The following is a 23,508-nucleotide window of genomic DNA, read 5'->3' as shown; positions in this document are numbered from 1 at the left end:
GTTAAAACATTCATTTTTCTAAATATATCATTCGAACTTATCAAAGTAATTATACTTTTCACTATTTTCTGACATTGTATTGAACAAACAACAATAATAATCAGTTTAAATGATAACAATAGTTGTTAACTTCTGTCCTGTTTAAACTCATACCTGCCTTTCTAATAACTATATTCCTTAAGAATATAAAGAATATAAAATATATACTGTCTTCAACAACTTAAAAACAATTCTAGTTGCCACTGTACAACATTTTTTACAACCATGGCCTGGATACCGTTCTGGTATATTGTGGAGCTGATGGACCTCTCTTTGATTCAGTCCGTCTGAAACACACTGACATCTGCGTTTGAAGGTTCAAGCTAAAGCATTCATCCGAAGACTGCGCATGGGGTTAGACATACTGGATTAAAGACTTAGTTTGTTCCTGTGTGTGTAGGAATGTGACAGCAAGGCAGCTGTGTGAAAAAAATCAATGTGTTTTAGTCTCACAGCGTCAGGCAGTTACTCGACAGCAATCCAAATGAAATAGAATCACTTTATTGGACTAGACGGGATAAATTAGTTTTTTTTGTCCTCATTCCCTCGGTTTGATCCTTATTGCACAAAGAAAGTATAGAAAACCCGGCAGACAAAGAATGTTTATAGACTGTCTTTATTCATCTGTGTTTTTTAACTTACCAGCAAGTTGCCGGTTTGTGAGTTCAGGCCCTAGTTAAAGTTTTCTGTTTTTTTTTTTTCTTTCCACTGTATGTTGCTTACTTTAGGGGCACAGACCTGTGTCTTGTGTGTAATACATACACTCCCGCAACCATATGTCTTTCATAATATGCAAACATTTTGCATTTAAATCAATTATATAAATGGCTTTCTTAATGTACAGCAGAAATACATGGGCAGTTTTATATAAACCCTTTTGTGTGTGAAAAGAAAAGCACCATCTTACATTTGTGTTGTAATTTGAATTTGCAGAAAGTGAAATACCTTCATAATAATAGTCTTTTACTTCTGCATTGAGTCACTGGGCGAAAACATTATCCAGAGTGACTCATAAGTGACGTGCCAGCACTTACATATTGCTGATGGCGGAGCTCCCTGACCTACTGGGAGCAACTTGGGACCCGGGATGGAACAACTAAGCCAATAAAGACCCACTCGAGCTCCTGATCCACAGGTGCCACTTTAATTGTTATTTAAATGTTATTTTAAGTGGCATTAATTTAAGCTGTTTTACAGGTTTGAGAGCTGGTTACATACTATAGATGTTTCTCTGTCCTACAGCTGTCAGACGTGTGTACACACTGTCAGTACACTCAGAGGTGCTGATGGATTCAGCTCCTGAATATTTCAGCCACTCAAACTGAACACCACCCAAGCAGAAATAAGCACCAGATCCTCTCACTTAAAAGCGTTGCACTACAGTAACCTCTGACAAGCACTGTCTGTTTATTCAGAGTAGCTGAAATGCAGGAAGTCTGGTCCTCTGTCTGAGAAATCAAATTTCTATTTAAAGCAGTGTTTTTTTTGTTGTTGTTGTTGTTAAGTATACATAACTCTCCTGATGACACTCTTATCACTTCCCTTAGCAAATATTTATTGATTATGTTGTTCAAGTTAAGCGTAATGTCAGCTCTGCATGAACTGTAAAAACTCAACACATCTGAAATCCAAAGTTAGATAATTCAGCAATGGAAGAAAACATGCAGTTGAAAACACGACTGTCAGGGTTGTGTTGTTTTCAGGATTGTATGAGGCCACTACTCTGCAGCATGTGTAGATGAATGAGTCTGCTTTCCTCTTCTTTCATCTATCTACTGTAATAGTCCAGAGTTGGGGCAGCCATGATAAAAGATTGTTGTCTTCTCTGAGCTACATCTTCGTATCAGGACCTGTTGTATGAGTTTATAAAATCAACAGCTGTACAGTTCAGTATAGTACAATACTATCATACTCATAAACAGCTTAATCAGAAGACACATCTCGAACCATGCAAAGTAACATTTATTCCAGACATGCTAAAGGTACACCACAGAGATGAAAACTGGCACACACACATTACACTGGAAAAAAAACAAACACATTTAGAAATGCAATACAAGTTGAACTGAACTGGTTTGCTGAGAGAGCAGTGCTTGTAGGCATGAGTGGCCACCAGTTGCAAACAAAAAAAAATTATAAATATATATGAATGTTGGAGAATAACACTAGAGCAGTGGCTCACAGAAAAGAAAGACAACTTAGTGATCAACTTTTAAAATGAGTTTGGTAGTCAACACAGGGATCTTTGGATTTTGCTGCTTTCAGATGTTTGGATGTGATTTTTATGTACAACTATGAGTTGAAGTGGAATTTGTTGAACAACACATTTTTTTGTTAAATACTTGCACTTGGTGAGCCTTACATTGATGCTGTTCAGTTTAAATCACCATGTACCACTTCACTTGTATTGTCTGATAAATAATCATCACTCATTTACTCATTAGATGTAAATTAGCTGGTGTTTCTCAATGAGCCCTTCATCAACCACTAGAAATCGACAAATAGCATCACATCATTACTGTTTATCACTTTAAAAGGACCTTGTCGAATAACTCCAGATTTAAATTACAAGAACAAACAAACAGAAAAAACAAAGCAGTAATGGTCAGTGAAAAGCTGTGGATTTAAATAATGCTACATGTTACCTGTGCTTGTAGCATGAGTCTGTAATGCATCAATAGAACAGTCCATACACCGACTTCTCTTTGATAAAGTGCCAAAAACAGTCTGTCGTGCTTGGATTTTAAAGAACGATCCTTTATATGCTACTTGTTGTCACAGGCCTGCTCATTTACAAAAAAACAATTGTGTGTAAGCCTGCTTGGCCCATAGCATGCGTACATATTGCATATATATTTTCCAGTATAAATACATTTCATACCAATACAGGTAGCAGAAAAAAAAAAACAATCAGTGAAACAATATTATATAACAGTCAATGTACAGTATAACAAAGTAAGAATCACAATGGAAAATTTGGATCTATGGTGTCAAAAGGCAGAAAAGGGTGAAATATGAAATAGAATTTAAGGGTACAGAGACAAAAAGTGGATGACAAGTCACGTTTTGTGGTAGAAAAATTCAAAGAGGAAAGGGGGAAAAAAAGAATTCAAAGATGGTGAGAGCCTGTGCTCGGCATGCTTCTCAGTCTCTACCAGAGCAAGGCAAGTAGATCACAGTCGTCGCACGTCCTACAGTGACTAGACTCACATAACGTACAGAAATTACTCTTCCCTGTGCAAACCCGTTAGCCTCTCTGACTCCTTAATAAGAAAAGAGACAACTAATAACAGTCAACGAAGGCAGAATTGTGGTTATCTACATTCAAGCATGCAGTTGGTCTCTTTTTCTTTTTTTTGGTTCACAAAATTATAATAACCCCCCCCCCCCCCCCAAAAAAAAAAAAAATAAATTCCCTGCCCCCAATCGCAAACCCTTGAATTTCCTCGGAAACTCCAAGTGCTGCCAAAGCAGCCATTGTGACAGTCTTAACAAACCCAGCACCACTTGGCATACAAACCATTTTTTATAAAATGTACATCTTTATATATTCATGTATCCACATTTTAAATATATTTGTAGCTGTATATGCGTTGATTTCAAGAGGTTCAATAAGGAATATATGAGGATTATTTGAAACTGTCTCTTGTCCACACTGGATTTACAACAGAGCTCCACCTCACACATAGAAAAAGTCTATTGTTCACTCTCTCTCTCCGCACATAGATCATCCTTCTTATTTCAAGAAGTCCGTACTTCAATAAGTCCTTCTGACCATGTACACATCGGCATTTTTTTTCCTCTCTCTGGTTTAACCTGAATAGTTTTACAGTACATCAGGCTTTTATTTATTTTTGTCAAGCAAATGTTACTGAATTCTAATGCATGCATCTCTGAATTATTCTTTTCCTTTGTTTACTTGCTGCAGTACCTACTGTCATGAGTTGCTTTATTTTTTTGCTTTCTGAGGGTGGTCGTGATGTAAGTACAATATGGCATAAAGGTTTTTGTTTTTATTTTTGGAATGCGCTTTATTTTGTTGTTGCATCTGTGGTTTGGCTATCACGGTTCGTTTTTTTTCTCCTAATGTCCTCCGTGTCCTTGGGTTACTGTAAAAGAGAAGAGAGGACAGTGTCATCGTCAAATAAAAACACAGGTACAGCTCCCTTTCTAATTCGTGCCCCGGCTTGTGTAGCTCCAGTGAGGGCTGAGCAGCAGGGTAGACACCCTCGCTGCACAGTCAGCCCACAACAAGCGCTGCAGTGCTAAATCAATTTACATCCACACACAAACACACACACACACACACACACACGGCTTGGAAAAGTGCTGAGTATTGACAAAGAAAAACACACATCTCGTGTTTGTGTGGCAGTGTCATATATCATGTTGTAATCGTAATGCAGGAGGTACAGTAGCCTACTCTTTGCTGTTGAATGCATGCAAACATGAATTCTTTTAAATATCCCTTTGCACGCTCATTAGCTATACTGTAAAGATCACATTTAATATACTCACATTTAATGTCAACTTATTCACTTATAGCATAACTGTGAATTTGAATTTGGAATTTATTTGACAGGCGTTTCTTAAAATATCTTGAAATTCCTGCTAGTCGTCTTTATTTCTGTACCTGAAACTGAGATGTACACTATGATGATGAGCACACCCAGGACGATGGAGACGATACTGAGCAGACGAGCCAGCCGACCCAGCCTCCTGGCCCCATCCATATCCCCTGCCTGCAGACTGTTTCTGGACTGAAGACACAAAAGTACAGGTTATTGTCAAGAACACTGAATGTTAAGCTGGGAAACCATGTATTGTATTAACCATGTGTTGTTGTACAGAGATACAAAATACAAAGTGCTGCTAAACCATGGAATTTACTTTTAAATTAAAGGGATATTTTTTCTTATTTACAATGTTTGATTTTAGTTTATAAAATAAATTTAATTGTATGAATTTACAATTCAAAAATCATTCACAACAGGTCCAAGTCCCCAGGACATCTTAACCTTCTTGTTCCTGACCTCAGTTTTCCAAATGCTGTGTTTCAATTCAATCACATTTAGCGGCAGGTGGAAAATTAATGCACTGAAAGAGGCTTCAGTTTACTCTACTCAGAATTGAGGAGTTATTATTGTTAACGTTTATTAATGTTGCAATTAAATTACACATTAACATGTACAAATAGGAATGATTTCCTGTGTCAACACATCACAGATAGTATTTAAAATGAAATGTACTGCCATAGCACAATGTCACTGTCCTCGAGCTGCACCATTTCTATCTTTTAAAGTTGTGAATGTGACCAGTTGTGGCGTAAATATTCCACGTACCCACAGTGACTTTTAAAAATACAAGTCGCCCTTAAGATTCAATTTATCAGTACAAGCAACCTGAAACAAAACCTGTATGCACGGTATGTATTTCTATGACAGATGGTGGAAGTGTAGGAGAGAAGCACTCAGAAAAGACAACCTCAGCTACGACAGCACAGCAGTAAACACTCTCTGTACAGCATCAACTAAACACCAAAAACTAAAGAGCTTTACAGTTTGGGACCCCAAACACAGCACGGATACATTTCCCCCTACAGTACACAGGGCTCGACTCGCTCCGGCAGCTCTCTGAGACTTACACTTTAAAATATTTATATAGATGGTTTTCCATTAATTGACAGGCAAGTTATTTTAAAAAGGGAAATGGCACATACACAGTTCAGTAATGCTGACTTGTCTACTGGGTGCTGTAGAGCCCCGTAAGGTAGAATAACAATATTTAATCGACATCTGTGAACACTGGATCTGTTTATTTCAGGCCTGCAGACCGGGATTGATGGAAGCATGTGACTAGCAGATCCAATCACATGGAGTAGGTGAGTGCAGCAGTGTGAAATGGTTGTAAATCACCGTAATACTGTGTGTGGGTTTATGAATGCTGCAGATATGGAGACGAGATGATTTATGTGCATGTGGGAGTCTTTCGTCCTTGTGCATTGCTGTCACGTGTGATTGGTTGTCACTGTCTTCCTGTTGAATTTGTTTAGCTTTTAATTTGATCCTCAGTTTTATTTTCTTTTAATTAGTAAAAGTGTGTGTTTTATAAAAACAAGCCACCCACATGTACACTGCGTTGAATTCGCAACATTGCAATTGATGAAAATTAGGAATGTATAAGTAATACATGCTCACACACACACCTTTAAATGATTTGAAATTTACTTACATTAATTTCTTTGAGTCTTTGCTTAGCCTTAACCCTAAACACTTGTCTAGCCACTTGCTAACCCTGACCCCTAAGCCAAGCTAACGTGATCCTAACATTACCCTAACCCTAAACAGCAGCGGCAGTGACTCGGTTGTCTATGAACCTCCGAGTCAGTGGTTCAACCACATGTCAAGGCGTCCTTGAACAAAACAGTGAAACCCTGTAGCAGCAACATCACCTACTGTATGTGCAGCTGTCAACAACTATTTCCTCAAAGCGATCAATAAAGTATTATCATATTATATTATTACCATTGTCACTGTAAAATGTAATGATTTGCAGAGTGAGGCGCAGCATTGAGGAGTGGTGTTTATCCAAAGTTCATTTCCTACCACGAGAATACATGATGTGCACACACACCGACACACACCAGAGAACACTGAACTATAAATAGTGATTTATTCTGTTTTAAAACCAAGGCTCAACTCAAATACATGTTTTCATTTTCATTTTTAAATATGTTAAGTAGCATTTGCTGATTCATGAATGTTACTTATGGAATTTCTACTTTATTAAATAGTATATGAAAGGGTGCACTGTACAAATGTGTAAAGACACTGGAGATGCCTGGTGTGTCCTAGAAATAAACTAATTTCATGAATCAGCACTAAGGCTACATCCCTTTTAAATTAACACTAAGTCTAATTAAATACATGCAAATAAAAGAATACATTAGAAAATGATCTTTATTGGTCAGGAGCATTTATAAAGTCGATGCATATGACGTGTGTCTGTAAGTAGTTAACTAAGTACTGAAAGACACATAAAGGAATAAGCATCATGTCCCACCTTAACACATTAAATGTATGACAGCTTATGACCTAACAGAGGTGAGCACTAAACAACGATCACAAGTTAAAGTGAGATTAGGAACATCAACACTGGAGAAGGGAGAGTTGGAAAAACATTTCCTGGCCCACTTCCTGCTGTCTCATGCTAGTTGTGTGGCACCATAGATCCATCACACAGACTGAAAATGCTGCTCGCTGCTTGTAGTGCGATGGTGCTGATTAGGTTTTAAGGCAATAGTGAAAGCCACTTGATAGTGTATGTTTGAATACCACATGACTTATAATACACCATGCCAGAAACATACAGGAACTAAATCAGATTAAATCCAGCCTGTATGCAGCAGTGAAGTCAGCATGGGTCAGGGGTTTTAACTACTTTTTTAAATCCACGCCCTGATTCATTGAGAGTGTTGCAGCTGTCACGACTTGGGAGGAAATAATATTAGAAATATGTATACTGACTATTGTCTTACAGCAGCGGCCAGGCAAGATCATGTGTAACAAAAGCTTGTGTAAATTCAGATCTAACAGTAAGGTCATGATTTTGAGCTTGTGATGAAAACCTTAGGAGCTGTCCGAGGTGCTGAATGTGTCTTATTACACCACAGGCTACAGTCTGTGCAGAACAGCAGGAAATGGACCTCTCCCTCCCCTCATCCATATTAAATTACAAAGCTATATTTTTCTAAGGCACTTTACCCATTACGATAATCTGCTATTAAAAGAAATAATTACAAATCATATCCTGAATTCTGTGTAAATTACATGAAAAAAATATGTATATATTTCAGAATTTCATGGGTTTCTGCATTCATTTGTCATGAAATGTGATCTGATCTTCTAAGAGTATTAAGAGTAAGAGTATTAGACACTGAATTTCTCTCTCAGAGAAATACAGTGTGCCTAAAGTAATAAGACAAAAAAAAAATCAGATATTTCATGTTTTTATTGAGAACGACCATAAAAACCTCATAGTGTGAGTTAAAAAAGGTACTCTACCAAGAGGTGGGCGTCCAGTCGAAATCACCCCAAGAGCACAACAAACACTTATTAAGAACCCAGAGAGACAGCCAGATTTGAAGGGATCGTTGGAACTGGGTAACATCTGTGTCCATGAGTCTACAGTAGGTAAAACGTTGAACAAGCAGGGTGTCTATGGCAGGACACCATGAAGGAAGCTGCTGCTTACTAATTAGAACATTGCTGCGTGTCTGAAGTTTGGCAAAGAGCACACTGACACTGCACAACAGTGTTGGCAAAATGTTTTGTGGACGGATGAAAGTAAGATTGAACTATTTGGAAAGAACACACAGCACTACATGTGGTTAAAAAGACTTTTTCCACTAGGACTGTGAGGTTCTTATGGTTGCTAATGCTGAGGGTACAGAGCAGTGGTTGCCTCAGTAAAGGATTAGATTACACTGCAGTGGGAGAACGAGACAAGGAGAGTGAGACCTCCCTCAGTCCTCCCCAATCTCCTACTAGTTACTTCATCCTTTTGCTCCCATGAGCTTCTCTGTCTCCAGGCTGTCTCTGGTGTACTTGGTGCAAGTAGGTGGGGACAGTGCAACCCTGGGGTTTTCCACTGAACCAGTTGCCAGCTTGTGAATACACTGACACTACAATGTTTTTTTTTTTAAATAGGTTTTTAAATAGGTTTCTATGCAACATTAACACTTGGGGATGTTTATTTCAGTAGAAAAATATTAAATGGATGGACCAATGTGTCATTTTCGACGGTAGCATAAGAGATGTTTTCCTCTGACTCACACACAGGAACATACTTCAGCTTCCATTTTGTGGACAGCAATGTGAACACAGTCCTGAGGAACCTGTATCGACCTGGACTCGTGTAACAAGCAAAAACCGCATCAGCTCCTTAAATCAAATTGACGCCCCTTTCTAAAAACACTAAACACTAAATTAATTGATCAAAAACATGAAGTAATTGCAGCTGCCTGTGTTATTGTTTAACACACCAAGCCTTTTTTATACATTAACCTCAGAGGCTGCAAAATGGTTTGTGTGTGTGTTTTTAGGGGGAGGCCACCTCCGCCTGGCTGATGAATGTCCGTAGTGATTCCCATTGAGAGTAAGCCTGGTCATATTTGTTTTCTGAATGGGAAATTCAGCCCTCAAAGTGTTTTGTCCAGCGTTCATTGTGCTACCAGTGTACACACCAGCTACACTCTCTTGCTCTCTAGTTTATGTGTTCAGCAGAGGAAGGTGGAAGCAAGTAAGTCAGGAAGTGCTCCCTTTCTCTTTTGTCATTAATAATGAACAGCCAGCAGCAGCTTGGTGGAAAGGGACAGTGTATAGCCCAGAACTGCTGTGTCGTTATGTCTATGAGACCGGCCATGTTGATCAAATGAAATGGTTTATTTGCATTTCCACTCATTATTTTCAGTAAAATAATTAATTAATTCTTTTATAATTATTAAAATGTCTTTTTTTTTCTTTTTACCATCATAATGTTCACTGTATGTGGCCCTGTTGAAAGTTAAATCAACATTTTAGTACACATTCTACTTTTAACTTAGTTAAACCAAAAAAAGTTTGACATGAATTTATAATTTAGTAACTGAAGTCATTTCAATCCTGCTGATCAGACTGTTGGTTTAAACCAATGTGTTGTAGTTGAGTAAAAGCAGCATCATGGCCTCTAGGCGCTGCTACAATGGCTTTTAGACTCTTGTTACACTAGAATTTCCATTAAAATTGCAAACCCACTCAATGTGGCCAGATGATCAAATCTGCCAAGGCAATACTCTCACCCGTGGAGCTATAAAATGTATTCTAGCTGCTGCAGCAGCTCATCAATTTTAATTCTTTTTATATCCTGGTTAGCTGGTGGACGCGCAGTTCAAATGAGCTAACTAAGTGTTAAACCAGAATGTGAAACCATAATGCTAGCTGCCTTATTTAGTTCAGCACGTTAGTAATAACTGTACTTCTGTCACACAGGCTTAGTTTGATAATGTAGGTTCAGGTTTCCCAGTGCAGTTCATAGCACAGTTCACTGTTATCAGTCGTGTGTGTGTAAAAACAACAGATTATCATTATTCAGTGCAAAGTACTGTGCGTCATGTACAGAATAGGGGAAACTCATCAGAGTGATCCAGGAAAGGGAAGCACTAATTATTACAGAGGTTTGTCAGAATTTCATAAAAAAATAATGAGCACTCAACAAGAGTCCATTAAATGAATGTATGGATTCTTTTACTGCTAGAATGATTCAAAAATGTAAAACCAAGACTGGACAAACCTGATATTACAGCCCTAACTTGTAGAATTTGAAGATTCCTGACTTTGGACGCTATTACACCAGTATTAGACCCTGACAGCACCTTTTAGAGGTGGTGGTACATCGACACTTGTAGTCACAACATGACAGTATTAGCTTTCTGTATATTCACCTGAGCCCACTGTGGAATGATAATATCATCACTTGCAGGACTCGACTCTGACAGGCTTCACATAATTGGCAACAACAGTATTTGTGCTCTACCACTATATCTGCAATATTAGATCTCTAATAAGAAGTCATTTACATAGCCACGCTCACATACACATTTCAATGCAGCATTGCGAGTCCATATTTCACAGGCAAATCTGCCGAGCAGGCAATAATGTTCCTGCAGTTTGAGCTTTCCCATTACTGGGATAGGCTGGTCTGGGCAGTAAAAACCTATTACCCTTGCCTCTCCAATCCCCATAATTGACTGCACTTCATCCCCGTTTGCCAGCCACGAGCCTTCCCACCCAGAGCATCTGTCAGAGATCTGTGGCGGCAGCCAGCTGGAGGTTGGCTTTGAGGTGGTCTTGCTGCTGGAAGTGGTGGTGGATGATGATAAATGTAACTTTTGCTGGTTCTGTTGTTAGCAATGCAGCAGCTGCCAGTACAGAGAAATGCTGACTCTTTAAAGAGACTAAATGCGGCCTCAACAGATTGTACCTAATCATAGTTGTGCGTTTACAGGATTAAAACAGCGTTTTAATCTTGTTGTTTGATGTTTTATGTCTGCATGTTCCATTTGCACTCTTTGCTTGCTGTGCCAACACTGATGGCTCATAAAAGTTAGCTAAACTGAAGTGCATGCTGGAATACATCCTATATACTGTGGACATAAATAACATGTAGACTGAGGTTAGTTGTAGACAACTAAAGTCAATCTGGTTAAATTAGCAGTTTTATTCATTAATTATTCAGACACTTGGAGGCCTCCTGATTTTTTTAAGTGAATCTGTTTTTGTTCACATTGTAAATTTCAATCCAATATTCACTTTCCCTTTAGATCTGTTTGAATTTTTACTAACTTCTGATGGAAACATTAATTTTATTAGCAGCCAAATGTTCCACTGTTCACCAGCTTGCTAACTTCTTGTGTCTGCTGTTTGGTGGTCATAAATAGACATGGCAGGTTTTTGTTTTTTTTTTTGCTCATATTAGCTGCTAAAAATAGGGATGATGAAAATGGAGTTGTGGTCCAAAAACCAAAAGAACCATCCGTGGTGGCTCTGTGGGGGTTCTTCTCTACAAATCAACCTTGTCATATTTACTCAGCCGAACGATCCTTTGTTGATATATAAAAATATTGATTACGTGTGTATTATGTAATGTATTAATATCTAAAGTTACCTTTAAACATACACGCTGTGCAGAGATAACTAAAGCTGAGCTTATTAAATTAGCTTTCACTTTAATACTTAGTACATAAGTAAATATACATGATGACATCAAACCGTTTGGCATGAATTTAGGGTTCGGGTTAATGGAGATTGATTTTTCAAAGCCAACTCACTCAGAACCACTGTGGCACTTATTCATATGAAACTACTATTTATTACAAAACATGTTTTCTCTTTTTTCTGTTTATAGTTTCCTAGTGTTTGAGTTGTTTCCTCTGACCTTCCTCATTAATAGTGTTTGAACAGCATGAGTAGTTTCTTACTTCTGCTACAACTTTCCACAAGTATCCATTTCACATGGGCGAGGAGAATATTAGCACTCAGTGATCTTGTGGTAACAACCGCATTACTTTTGATTCACTTGTTCGCAGCGACCATTGTAAACCTCTGTTCCTGTTAGGACTCACTTGCACTTATCTGATATCGCTGTGGTATCTGATTCAATTCCTTTATAATCCAGTGATAGGAACTACTCTATGGCCATTTGCTGTTTCTCTCACACCCATCTGCCCTTGTAGCAAATTATGTTTTGATCTTCTTTGTGAGGCCTGGATCCCCTTTCCATACCCCCAGGAAACAGAGAGGATGTCGATGGCTGCCAGAACTGGGCTAACTGCTGCAATCTGCCCTCTGCAGAGAAACTAAATTGACTTCTCTCGCCTTCTATTGAGTTAGTGGCCGGCTCCAGTTTCTCCCTCTTCCCCCTCTCACTTTTTTCATTCTGCCCTCTGTCAAAGCCCCCCTCCTGCTCTCTCTCTCTCTCTCTCTCTCTCTCTGTCACACACACACACACACACACACACACACACACACACACACACACACACACACACACACACACACACAGTCTGTGCCATTAGCAAGTGTCTGACTTGTGAATGCCAGTGGGTTTAGGATGATGGCTCGGGGAAGTACACGTGGATACTGCCTGATATTCCCTTTGCTGTGCCGAGCCCACAAGAGTGATATTACAGAATTAATGGGTTTGTGCGTTGCCTCTGTCTTGTTTTCTGTAGATATTAGTGTTGGCTGCTGCGCAGTGTCAGAAGTAAAATGAACTGAACATAAATGACTGTGCCAAGTGAAAATAAGCTGCCATCAGCTAACAAGAGTTAAAATCATGACACAACAGAGTATACTGGTGAAATATTACCAGATATTCATTGCAAAGGTTTGTGAGAAACCTTATTTACAGCTTCTGAACTGCTTACTTACAGTATCTTGCCTTCTTTGCTGTCGCTTCCTGGCTATGCATACTTGATGATCCACTGTTTTTGGTAACTAGTAAAAGTGATTTTTCCCCTGAATGTACAGATAATGTTTGGAAAGATGAGATAAATTATAACGTGTCCAACCCCTCTTGGAATATTGTTTCAGAGTTTTCTTTGGATTTGAGGTTCTTCAGTCAAAAAAATGTGATCTACATCTTCCTCAAATGTAAACTGAATTAACTAAACTAAAATTGACAAAACGACTGAGGAATAGAAAATCTTTTGAAAGCGGTAGCTTAGAAACATAACCCAACCTAAAGCTACGTACTGTCCATTATAGCCCTGTCCTGGAATGAAGCACCGTCTCTTTGAAGGAGTCTGTCCAGTAGTTCAATAATGCCCACCAGACCCTCATCATTAACAACAGTCTGTGATTCAGCAGGAAATTTGACCCAGATCGACAGTTTCAATACCTAAGTAGACGAGCACACAGATGCCTGGATTTTCATCTCTAGTGGTGTCAGTCAGCTGAAGACATTTTCACTAAGGATTAAGGAAATTACAAATGTCAAGACACGGGATTATCGACCTGCCTGTCTTGGAGTATGCTCATCCTTCAACCATGGTGCAGAGGTTAATATAGCAAAAATACAACAATGAGAAGTGAATCGTTTGTGCAGCAACCTATGGTACAGTTCATAATGACAAATGGCTCCTGATGTTGTGTCTGTAATTGTCTATAACTATAATAAATATTTATATATTTATATATAAATTTACTTATTTTAACCTTAAGATATTTACTTATCTTAACCTTTTTTTTAAATTTCAGATTCTTTTCCACTTCAGTCTGTCGTGGTGGAGACATATCAAACTTAGTGGGGCAGGAAAAGGAAACACTGATGAAATGTGCTAATGGAATGGGAACAAATAAATCACGCCAGCTACCACGTGACTGTTACAGCTTTTTCTTGTTGCAGGATGTTTTATTGTATCAACTGACACCCGTGTAATTTGAAGACAAAGTGTGAAGCGAAATGTGTACGAGCTGAGATGTCACTTTTTATTAATATGTTGTTGGCGTTGGCTGCAATTTCACTGGCAGATCGCATACGTTATACATTTTTATTATTACTAGATGTGTGCCAAAAGCGAGGCAAGGGTCACCATCAATAAGATGTAGTCTAGCTGCACAGAATGGTCTTTTTTAAACGATAAAAAGTCATTTATCCACCTGAGCTGTAAGGGATGAACACATTTCACTGCGTGTCAGGTCACATTTGATCAAGCATTACTCTTTTACACTGTAAATTTTGCACGGGCACAGCCTTCATTAATTACTTCAGTGCAGAGAGTGACAACAAGAAAATGTCAGCTTTTAGTTTTAAAGGCCAGTCAGGCAAGTGCAGATCCATCCTTAACATGGATGCTGTAGATTGAATAGATACTGCAGTATAAATCTGGATCATATGGAGAGTCCAGTGCTGTAGCGAGGACTGTGTGCCCAGAAAACATTTAGTGAATGATGAGTAGTAAACTGTAGTAATGAATCACACATCTATGACTTAACAGACACTGGTGTCTGTTAATTTAAACACAAAATAATTGTCCAATGAGCTTCTGAAACTTGTGCATTTGCAATTTTTTGCTCCAATATTACAGAATTCCTGTTAAATAGGAGTTGACACCCTATTTCACTTTTCATGGGTGAAAAGTCATAATTCATAGATATTTCTTGATATATTGATATTTCTAAACATTATAAAGCTCCATTGTAGCTGCTTGTTTAACAGTGAGTTTGAAATAAGGAGCTGTAACCTGCTCCACAGGACCCAGCATGATGCTCTTCATCATCAGCATCATGACTGAACTTTTTTTTTTTACTCCCTCTCTGCTGCCTCACTTTATCCCCAATAATAAAGAAGTGGCACTCACCATGATGGAGTACACCAGAGCCACGATGCTGATGGGCCACACGGGGCAGAAACAGGAGAAGATTACCAGGATGAGGTAATCCTTGGGCTTCGGGGTCTCCTGGACGGTAGCGTTCCCGGTGGAGGAGCGGCTCAGACTGGCCTTGGACGGGGACAGGGGGGCCGCGGCGGCCAGCTGCCCGGCGGAGTCCGACCTCACCGTGACACTGTGGCCGTTCTGGTCGGCGTCCAGGCCCTTGTTGCTGCCCATGCTGACCGTGAAGGAGGTGGACACCTTCATCCCGTTTCCTCCGGGCTCGGTGGTCACCGCCAGGAGTTTCTCCGTCTCCTGGAAGTCCGCAGGCGGAGCGCCTCCTCCGCCCTCGCCCAGGTTGGACTTCTGGAAGTCGGTGTCCGTGTTGATGGCCATGCTCAACTCTCACTTCTATTTAAAATGAAATCTGTCGTCAAAGGAAAAGTGTCCATAGGCTGTTGGTTTGAATGTGATTATAAGTCAGGAGACCCCGACATCTCACAAGTTCCTCCAACCTAACGCAAGTGATGACAACGAGTCTTTGAAGCTGGGATCAGCTGCGTCTGAAGGCGTGTGATCACCAGCAGGAGACAAATTAGATTATTTGAAACTCGAGGTGCTTCGACAGCTCGGGTGTAATGAGTCGATCCTTTAAAAGAAAGGAATAAAATCAGAGCTCAGTGGCTCCTCCAGTTATCATTCTTCCTTTCGGATCACTTTCCTTCACATCCGCTCCTTGACTCATTTCCAAAAGGATCAGATCAGAAAAACCTCCTCCTCCTGCCTGGTAGATCCAAATCAGCCAGAGGACCTCCTGTGACCCACTTTGATCCAGTCCTACCACTCTTGATCGCTCCTCTCCTCCCTGTCCTGCAGCAGGTGAAGCGTCTCTCAGACCCGGTTCTGCTCCGCACCCCCTCGGTCTCCACGCTGCAGCAGGACGGCGGCTGTGTCCAACCTGGATCCGCGTCCACGCACCAAAGACACCACAACACGTCCTGCAAGGAAGGCCAAAATAAAAGCTTCATTTGTCAACAGAGAAGCGAAAGTAGTCCATCAAAGCTGCACAACACGAACCTCTGTGTCCTGTGTTAACATACTTCACAGACCTTTTCATATTTTAAATAAAGTGTTTTCTATTATTATTTCATTCTATTTAGGGACAGTACTACTTAGTAATAACTACTTAATAAATAACATCAACACTGTAGTTAGTTTATGTAGGCTCAAATTAAAACAGAAATAATGCATTTAATAATACAATTAAAGGTTAGAGACCAAAACAAACAAACAAACAAACAAAAAAAAAAAAAAAACAAGAACATAATTAATTCACAAAATGTGAAATTTAGCCGATTCGTTTTATTTTGAAATCTCGCATGTTGTGTTTCCGGTAAGAAATTGTCTTTCTTTGGGAAACTTGCGGGACATCCTGGCGCGGAGCCTCCACCTCCTCCTCCTCCTCCTCTTCCTCCTCCTCCTCCTCCCTTTCTCCTCCTGCTCTCAACATCAGCACCAGTGGTTTATGGAGGATTGTGCTGCTATGCAGATTTTCCTGTAGACTCGTGTTTGACTCCTCTGTGGCTCAGCCCGGCTCCTCACATCAGCCCTTTTCTCTAAGTCCACTTTCCAAACAGCACAGAGGAGATTCCAGTGTTTATACCATGACACCACATGTTTTTTGGATCATGAATTACTCACTGTATCTGATTGCTTTGTGTTTTCTGCCTCAGATCCGTCCAGTCAGCAGTGGGAGCTGCTTTGGTTAGAATTGGCTGAATGCAGCCTTGAATCCTTAATCACAGTCCTCACTGGGTTTTTTTTCATCTTTGATCTGATCTTATTGATTCTCTTCATCATTAGACTGGTGCATTAGCGTCAGCCTCATTTCCTGCTGCACTTTGCTGTGACCTGTGGTATTGATGACAGGGGATTCCCTGAATGAAACTCTCCTCAGTGTGGTTTGAGGATGCTGAGTGAAACTGTGATCCCAGTGTACAAACATACCTGTTTGTCAAGGTTTGTGTTCATTTCTGTTTTAGTTACTTATAACCTACCTTTGCATTAGACCCCCTCTGTCACTTTGTTTTCTCACATTAAGGTTTTATCCCTCACACTCCTCCAGGAAGATGCACTTAGGAAAGATGTGAAGAAGACATAGAGCAGACAGCCTAGTGCCCGGATCATTTATTTTTATGAGCCACTAGACACTCGCTGCTGATTCTTGTTATTCCAGACAGAGGGAACAATGTGGTCAGAGCGCCACGCTGTGGGAAAGCACCGTGTTTACAGGACAGAAATGACTCAAGGAAATATTACTGGAAAAATATTTCAGTGTAAGAAAATACACTTAAATCTTTTTGTCACCTGACATCTAACAAAACTCAACAATTTATTAACAGTGGTTCATTATTTTCAACTCATCTTGGAAGAAATCTGTTCCAAACAGACAGAAATGAAGCTAAGAGGTGGCACATGCTGTTCAGCTTAAAGCTGCAGCCAGCAGCTGGTTATCTTAGCTTAGTGTGAAGTCTGGAATAGGTTCATCTTTAGAACTAGCTAAACATAATAGAAATGCAACACAACACATTACAAACAATTCACATAGACTGTTTCTATAACTCCCTGATTTAAAAAGCCAGCATCATTTATTATTTCAGTGTTGGTTCAAGATGAGATGAAGAGTTGAGAAACGTAATTGAACTTGATTCTTCCTCATCCCAGCACTTTATGGTTTCTCCGGCCTCCAGCTGCACTGTTTTTCCAGTCAAAACATGCCCTTGTACTTGTCCCTGTCCTCCTGGTTCTTCTCTTCCATGCGCATGCTGAGCACAGCCAGCTCCTTCTTGACAGCCTTCTTCATGCCTGGGTTCAGGTCCAGCACCCTGCTGAAGTCCTGCCGAGCCTCTGCCTCATTCCACACCTCCATGTGGGCCTTCCCACGTAGGTAGAAGGCCTTCACTGCACCTGGGGGATAAATACATACACACACGTTTTGAAGGCAGCCATTAATATGAGAGACATCTGACCTTTTATAGGGTCAGACTTTTATAGGCATGTGAAACATACATTTGCAGCCACCATAAAAACCTGCGGATGCTCATAGTGAAAAACACAAGCAGCTTGTTAAACGCTGATTAAATTGTGAGGCTGTAATGCTGACACAGCTTTTCAGTCCTTCACGCTCATAAATAAACCAACTGGGAAGCAATAACTTAGCAAAGACAACTTTTTTTTTTTTCTGCTTTAAAAACGTCACCACAGCCCAATCGTAGTGGAGTCACACACACACACACACACACACCCGTCTGTGTCAGTGTCAGTGTCAAACCTGGGTGCTGGTTAATGATGTCGCTCGTGTGCTCGATGACCTCGTAGTACTCCTCCATGCGTAACAGACACTGGCAGTAGTTGAGGGTTAAGGTGTTGGCCATCTTCTCCAGTTTCAGCCATGGGACATCCCATGCCTTCTCCTGAACAGCAGAAAAGGAGTTCAGATCCATCACTGGATCACAGATTATATCGCTGCGTCTTTGTTGTAATCACCTTAGTCTGAACATTCTTGATGCAGATGATGGCCTCCTTGTACTTTTGAGTGGCCTCTTGGTAGCGTCCTTGCTTGTAGAGCTTATTCCCCTGGCCGTGTAGCACCGGCACTGCCTTCAGCCTCTCCTCATCACTCAGAGCCCATGACTCCCTGTTGTACTCACTGGGCTGCTGCACCTACAGAACACACAAGACCAGCAGTTGTTTCCACAAGTCACAGTATTTTAAAATAATACGACCGATCTCTCCCTCGCTCAAAACGTTCTCACCTTGAGCAGCTCCATGACAAAGTACAGGGGTTTTGGTTCCTTCATCAATTCGTCCAAGTCGTCATAGCCGAGGCTGTGGTAGGCGAACATGTTGGCCATGCCACACGTGTGGATGTGCCAGTCAACTGGGTCTTTGCCATCTGCAATGCGACGCATGCTCTTGGACACAAGTGGATAAACCCCAGTGTGCTGGAGGACAGATATGTAAAAAACAGGATCATTTAACTACAGTCATCTGCTGAAAAGTCTACACTCAAAGCTTGACATGACCGAGGTTTGTCTAGGAAGCATCTCTGGTATTTGTTTTAAGACGACATCACAGCAAAACTGCAGAACAAATAACAAATAAATTCAACATAATAATTGATTTAATCCAGACTTTGCAGTTTGTCCCCTGAAGGTGTCACTGTGCCCTTTAAAGACAAGCCTGCTATAAACACAGTTTGTATTCATAATGATATATGCTTTTACAACTGAGTTCTATATTTACTTCAATGTAATAATACTGTCATGTTAATTATTTTCCAAATTCATGAGATTAATAAAATAACTCTGTTGCAGTTTTATAATTCCAAACATAAGATACAACAACAGCACACTCTTGTGGTTTTGTTTATTTGTAAAACGTTATACCGTGAACCCTCCTCAGTGAAAACAAGGAGAATCACTCAGAAGCACAGACTTCCATTTGTTTGCGGATTATGTTTGCCTTAAACTGATGATGATGTGTAATGTAAATGTCTTTTTGGGTTGTTCCACTGTACTTCTGGTCTCCTGGTCTCCTGGTCTCCTTAATTCACCATGCTACGTTTGCCCTCCGTGAGATGAACGTGATACTCCAGTATGTACCACATCCTGTGGAGTTTGTGGAGCAGCCATGTTGTGCAGAAGAGTGAATAAATGCTCAAAGCCCATCAAATCTAATCAGAGTGGTGGGGAGTCGGCAGTGCTGATTCAGCAGGAATCAGAGCCGATTAGGAAAAGTGAGGCTGGTGCAGCTTAATGACAGTGTGCCTCAACCCATCTGTCTCTGACAGTGTGTGCTGCTCTCTCTCTCTCTCTGGCACAGGAGCATATATGTTTATAGATCAGATATTTTAATTAACTTTCATAACAGGGGTCACAAAAAACAAACAAACCCCAAAACAAAACAACAAAATACAGAAAACAAAAACACTACTGAAAATAAGTAACCTGATAGTGAATGAGTCCTCAGGAAAACACACCGATGTTCATCATAAATCTTGTTGTTATGTCTGCTCCCACTTTTTGTGGCTTGTTTCTCCTGTTAAAAAAAAGTTGTGAAACCTTTACACTATTATCTTTATGCCCAGTGCAACACAGGGAGTGATACAATTTCGGAGGTTTAGGCAATATATTTATAGGTAGATCACATTAAACGTGCTGTTTTCATTGTTTCGTGTTGAAAGTCTCTCACTTCTACATCTGTTGTGTGACATCATTCTGGGTAAAGTGCATGTTCCCACTTCTCAAACTAACCGTAATCCACGGGGCTCAGAAACACAGACAAAAGCACGAGAAATACACAAAATACACTCCAGCACTCTCTCTGTGTGTTTTTTTTTATAGCACTCACAATGATGTCACACCAGAACTCGGCCACCTCTCCAGTCCTCATGGACGACAACAGGGTCTCCCAGATGTCCAGTTTGAACATGTTGCCAATCACTATCTCCATGGGCGTCCCCACCACTTTACTGTCATCTATCACCGTACGGTCGTCGTCACACAGTGTGGTGCGGAAGTGGAAAGTCACCTGGAGGAAGAGGAGCCACAAAAAGAAGAACAGCCCTATAAAGCTTGTTTGGCACAGGTCTACAATACAAAAGAAACACAACATAGTGGATACTGCTGTACTTCTTTTGTTTTTAAATGGAAAACTTGAAATTAAATATGCACATTTGGAAAATAGTTACACAGTGAAGGTCCAGGTAACACAAAGCAGCTTCAGTGACATAAGTTTCTGGGAGGCCAAATAACTGGAGCTTGTAACTTGCAGTAAATTGCAACTAAATTGCAGAAGGCAAAGTTTCCGTAAGTCTAAACTCAATGGCTGGCAAGGACAATAGGTTTCGTTGAAACGGGTCTGTTAAACGCAGCCAAACACCAGCCGTGACAAAAATGTGGTATCAGGAGCTTCATGCAGCTCAGTTGTTCAAGAGGGCAGATGAAGGACCGGCATGCCAGGTTTGCAAGGTTGTATAATTTCCAAGGAAAGTGAGACTGTTTAACAGAACTGAGTCTACATTGTTGTGCAAAGACTGCTCTTTTCTCTCCCATGTTTTTCAAGGCGTCACTGCCCTCGTACGCAGCACCAGTAGAAGTCTGGAACAATATCTGATGTTGTGCCCTTTGTGCCCTATTTTCACAAAAGATGCATGTGGCTGATATGATGCCCAGCGTCTGAGATATAGGATTTTTTATTTAATTATATGTATTTCAAATTGAAGAATGGTTTCAAACGTTATAATGTTCCCACAGTGAGCTCTGAAAACATTAAGCTCATTGTTAGATATTCTCTCTATCACCCTCTACTGGCTGCCAGAGAGAATTGCAACAAAATGAATGTCTCCTGTTCACTTGCAGTGGTCAAAAAAGGCAGAAGTCAGAATAAGGAAATACAGTTCATCACAGTTTTAAGTCAAGTCATTAAACAACAACCATTTCAATCTTTTGATGAACTCATCGTCATGCTGTCAGGAGCTTTACTTACTAGTCCTTTACTGCTGAGTCAGTGCATAATAAAACACACTCTTTAGGTTTTGGTTTCTACCAATCAGTGATGTTCTAGTTTCATACAAAGTGTAAATAAAGTATTCAACAGTTACAGTACCTTTGATCCAGTGGCAAATTTTGGGATGTCCCCAGTCCCTCCATGCAGGATGGTTTTCTTGATGCCCTCTGACCCCAGCAGCAGAGTGTCCTGCATAGTTGACGTCTTCTTTATTTGTCTGTAACCTTGTATTACCGCCCACCTATATCATATGAGTAAGTTTGTGTTTATAATGCAGCAGGTGCATAAGGTCTCTTGGAGGGTGCGTTTCTGGTGGATTAGCTTAGATCGGGATAATGAGATTAGAAACGTCTCCCGCTCCCCTTGTGTTTCATTATCTCTCTGTTGCTTCGTCATCAGCAGTTTCTCCCAATACCCAGAAACACACAGAGGAGAGGTGACAAAAATAAAATGTGACACTTTTTTTTTTTTAACTTGCTGCAATGACTGCATTACTGTGTCTACAATATGTGTGTGTGTGTGTGTACATGTGCATTTGTATGAGAGACAGAAAGAAAAGAAACACAAATAGCCTGTGTGCGTGGGACATGGTTTCCATTCCAGAGGAAATTTCCTGGATTTATGTGGATGTGGTGATCTGAACTATGCCGAGAACACCGAGAAATAGCGGAGCAGACAATTACTGCATGGACTCCTTGACCTTGTCTATTAAACATCTGTCTCCCATCTGGGCAGTGTGTTTGAGTGAGTGAGTGAGTGAGTGAGTGTGAGTGTGTGTGTGTGTGAGCGAGTGAGAGAGAATAATCCAACGCTCCTTTGGTGTTTGCTAACAAAGTCTGCAAGCAGTTTGAAAGAGCAATTATTCTCAAACATTAGCCAGTGTTAATGCCTTATTCTGTGCTAATTGCATGAATCGAAAACCCCATAACTGAAGCTTGGCAATGCGCAGAATTATACAACTTTACAGCTTTGTGTTTCCTCTGTGGAAAAAAAAAAATAAGGGAGGAATATTTCATTGTATCTGTATCCTTGGAAAGTCCTGCAACATGACATACTATCAAGTTTGCCTTTTTAAACAGGATTTGGCAACAGATCGGTATTTATCACGTGGCAGCTCTCCAAAGCAAAGGCAATGAGCAGATTTCACTCCCTCTTGTGGGGGAGATGGGTAATGAAGGAGGAGGAGTTGGTCCTCTTCTTGATCTCATTGGGCCTGGCTTGACAGTGCTGCTTATGTGGATCCTTAAGGACATGTCAGACATGTACATGTGACACGCTACACTCTTCCTACTTTATCTTTAAGTATCTGTGACTATACCATTCACATATACGTGCTGTGACCCGTCACGGGAGAATTGTTTCTCTCATCTGGGCTTTACGTCTCCCTCGTTTTGTGCGGTTTTAGAAACACTGAAAATGTTGTGTGCCACGGTGGTTGGGCTTCTGTTGGATGACAGATTTGTGTTGTGTTGCTATAGCTACAGCCTTTTACGTCATCATCGTATCAGAGAGTTTAAAAGAGAGAGAGAGAGAGAGAAAAAATAAGGAGAAACATTGAAATTATTCTGCATTCTTGGTGCCGTGTCTTTAATTATAAACCTGAAAGGACATTTTGTATGATGTCTGTAATGAAGACGGTTTAAAGCTGCTTCTGTGTCCTCACTTTTTGGTGGGAGCGAGAGCAGCAGTGCATCCCAACCTGTTGAAGAGGTAATACTATGACAATATGTGCGTGCGTTGTAACTCCGGCTTTGTGTCAGAGTGACTCATTTGCTTGCGTCACACCACCTACACCTTTCTCCTCTGCTGTGTGTTTAGGTGCATCTCTGAGTGAGTATGCACGCATATCTGATATTGCATGCACATTGTAGCATAGGAAATTGATTCTGTCAGTTTGCTGAACTGCGAACAGACACGTCTTTGAGTACAGGCTTAGCTACAAGCAGTCCTGCCAGTCCTGCAGGAGGCACAACTCGGTCGCCATCATA

The 23,508-nt window shown here is 40.4% G+C and overlaps 2 protein-coding genes across 2 annotated transcripts; both read right to left on the bottom strand.

Moving 5' to 3' along the window:
- Positions 1 to 1,983: 1,983 nt before the first annotated feature.
- On the bottom strand, positions 1,984 to 15,429 carry trarg1a (trafficking regulator of GLUT4 (SLC2A4) 1a). Its single transcript, XM_026366050.1, has 3 exons — positions 14,939 to 15,429; positions 4,673 to 4,799; positions 1,984 to 4,148 (listed from the first exon to the last, which is right to left on the bottom strand). The coding sequence occupies exons 1-3, from the start codon at positions 15,344 to 15,346 to the stop codon at positions 4,123 to 4,125; spliced, it is 561 nt and encodes a 186-aa protein (XP_026221835.1). The 5' UTR covers positions 15,347 to 15,429; the 3' UTR covers positions 1,984 to 4,122.
- Positions 15,430 to 17,494: 2,065 nt separating this feature from the next.
- Positions 17,495 to 21,730, bottom strand: aipl1 (aryl hydrocarbon receptor interacting protein-like 1). The gene is made up of 6 exons (XM_026377905.1): positions 21,620 to 21,730; positions 20,363 to 20,542; positions 18,766 to 18,954; positions 18,497 to 18,673; positions 18,282 to 18,423; positions 17,495 to 17,917 (listed from the first exon to the last, which is right to left on the bottom strand). The coding sequence occupies exons 1-6, from the start codon at positions 21,713 to 21,715 to the stop codon at positions 17,718 to 17,720; spliced, it is 984 nt and encodes a 327-aa protein (XP_026233690.1). The 5' UTR covers positions 21,716 to 21,730; the 3' UTR covers positions 17,495 to 17,717.
- Positions 21,731 to 23,508: the final 1,778 nt, after the last annotated feature.

This window comes from Anabas testudineus, chromosome 13 (assembly GCF_900324465.2).
Source record: "Anabas testudineus chromosome 13, fAnaTes1.2, whole genome shotgun sequence".
Classification (NCBI taxonomy): Eukaryota; Metazoa; Chordata; class Actinopteri; order Anabantiformes; family Anabantidae; genus Anabas; species Anabas testudineus.
Note: the sequence above shows the minus strand (reverse complement) of the source record. Positions and strands in the feature narration are given on the sequence as shown.

Bases quoted from the DNA above. Each gene is read 5' to 3' on its own strand.
- trarg1a (XM_026366050.1), bottom strand. From the start codon at position 15,346: ATGGCCATCAACACGGACACCGACTTCCAGAAGTCCAACCTGGGCGAG. The intron at 4,800-14,938 runs GTGAGTGCCACT...TTGTGTCTTCAG, and splicing joins CTCTGGTGTACTCCATCATG to TCCAGAAACAGTCTGCAGGC. The intron at 4,149-4,672 runs GTACAGAAATAA...TCTCTTTTACAG, and splicing joins AGTGTACATCTCAGTTTCAG to TAACCCAAGGACACGGAGGA.
- aipl1 (XM_026377905.1), bottom strand. From the start codon at position 21,715: ATGCAGGACACTCTGCTGCTGGGGTCAGAGGGCATCAAGAAAACCATC. The intron at 18,955-20,362 runs GTGAGTGCTATA...TCTGTCCTCCAG, and splicing joins AGTTCTGGTGTGACATCATT to CACACTGGGGTTTATCCACT. The intron at 18,674-18,765 runs GTGAGAACGTTT...TGTGTTCTGTAG, and splicing joins TTGTCATGGAGCTGCTCAAG to GTGCAGCAGCCCAGTGAGTA.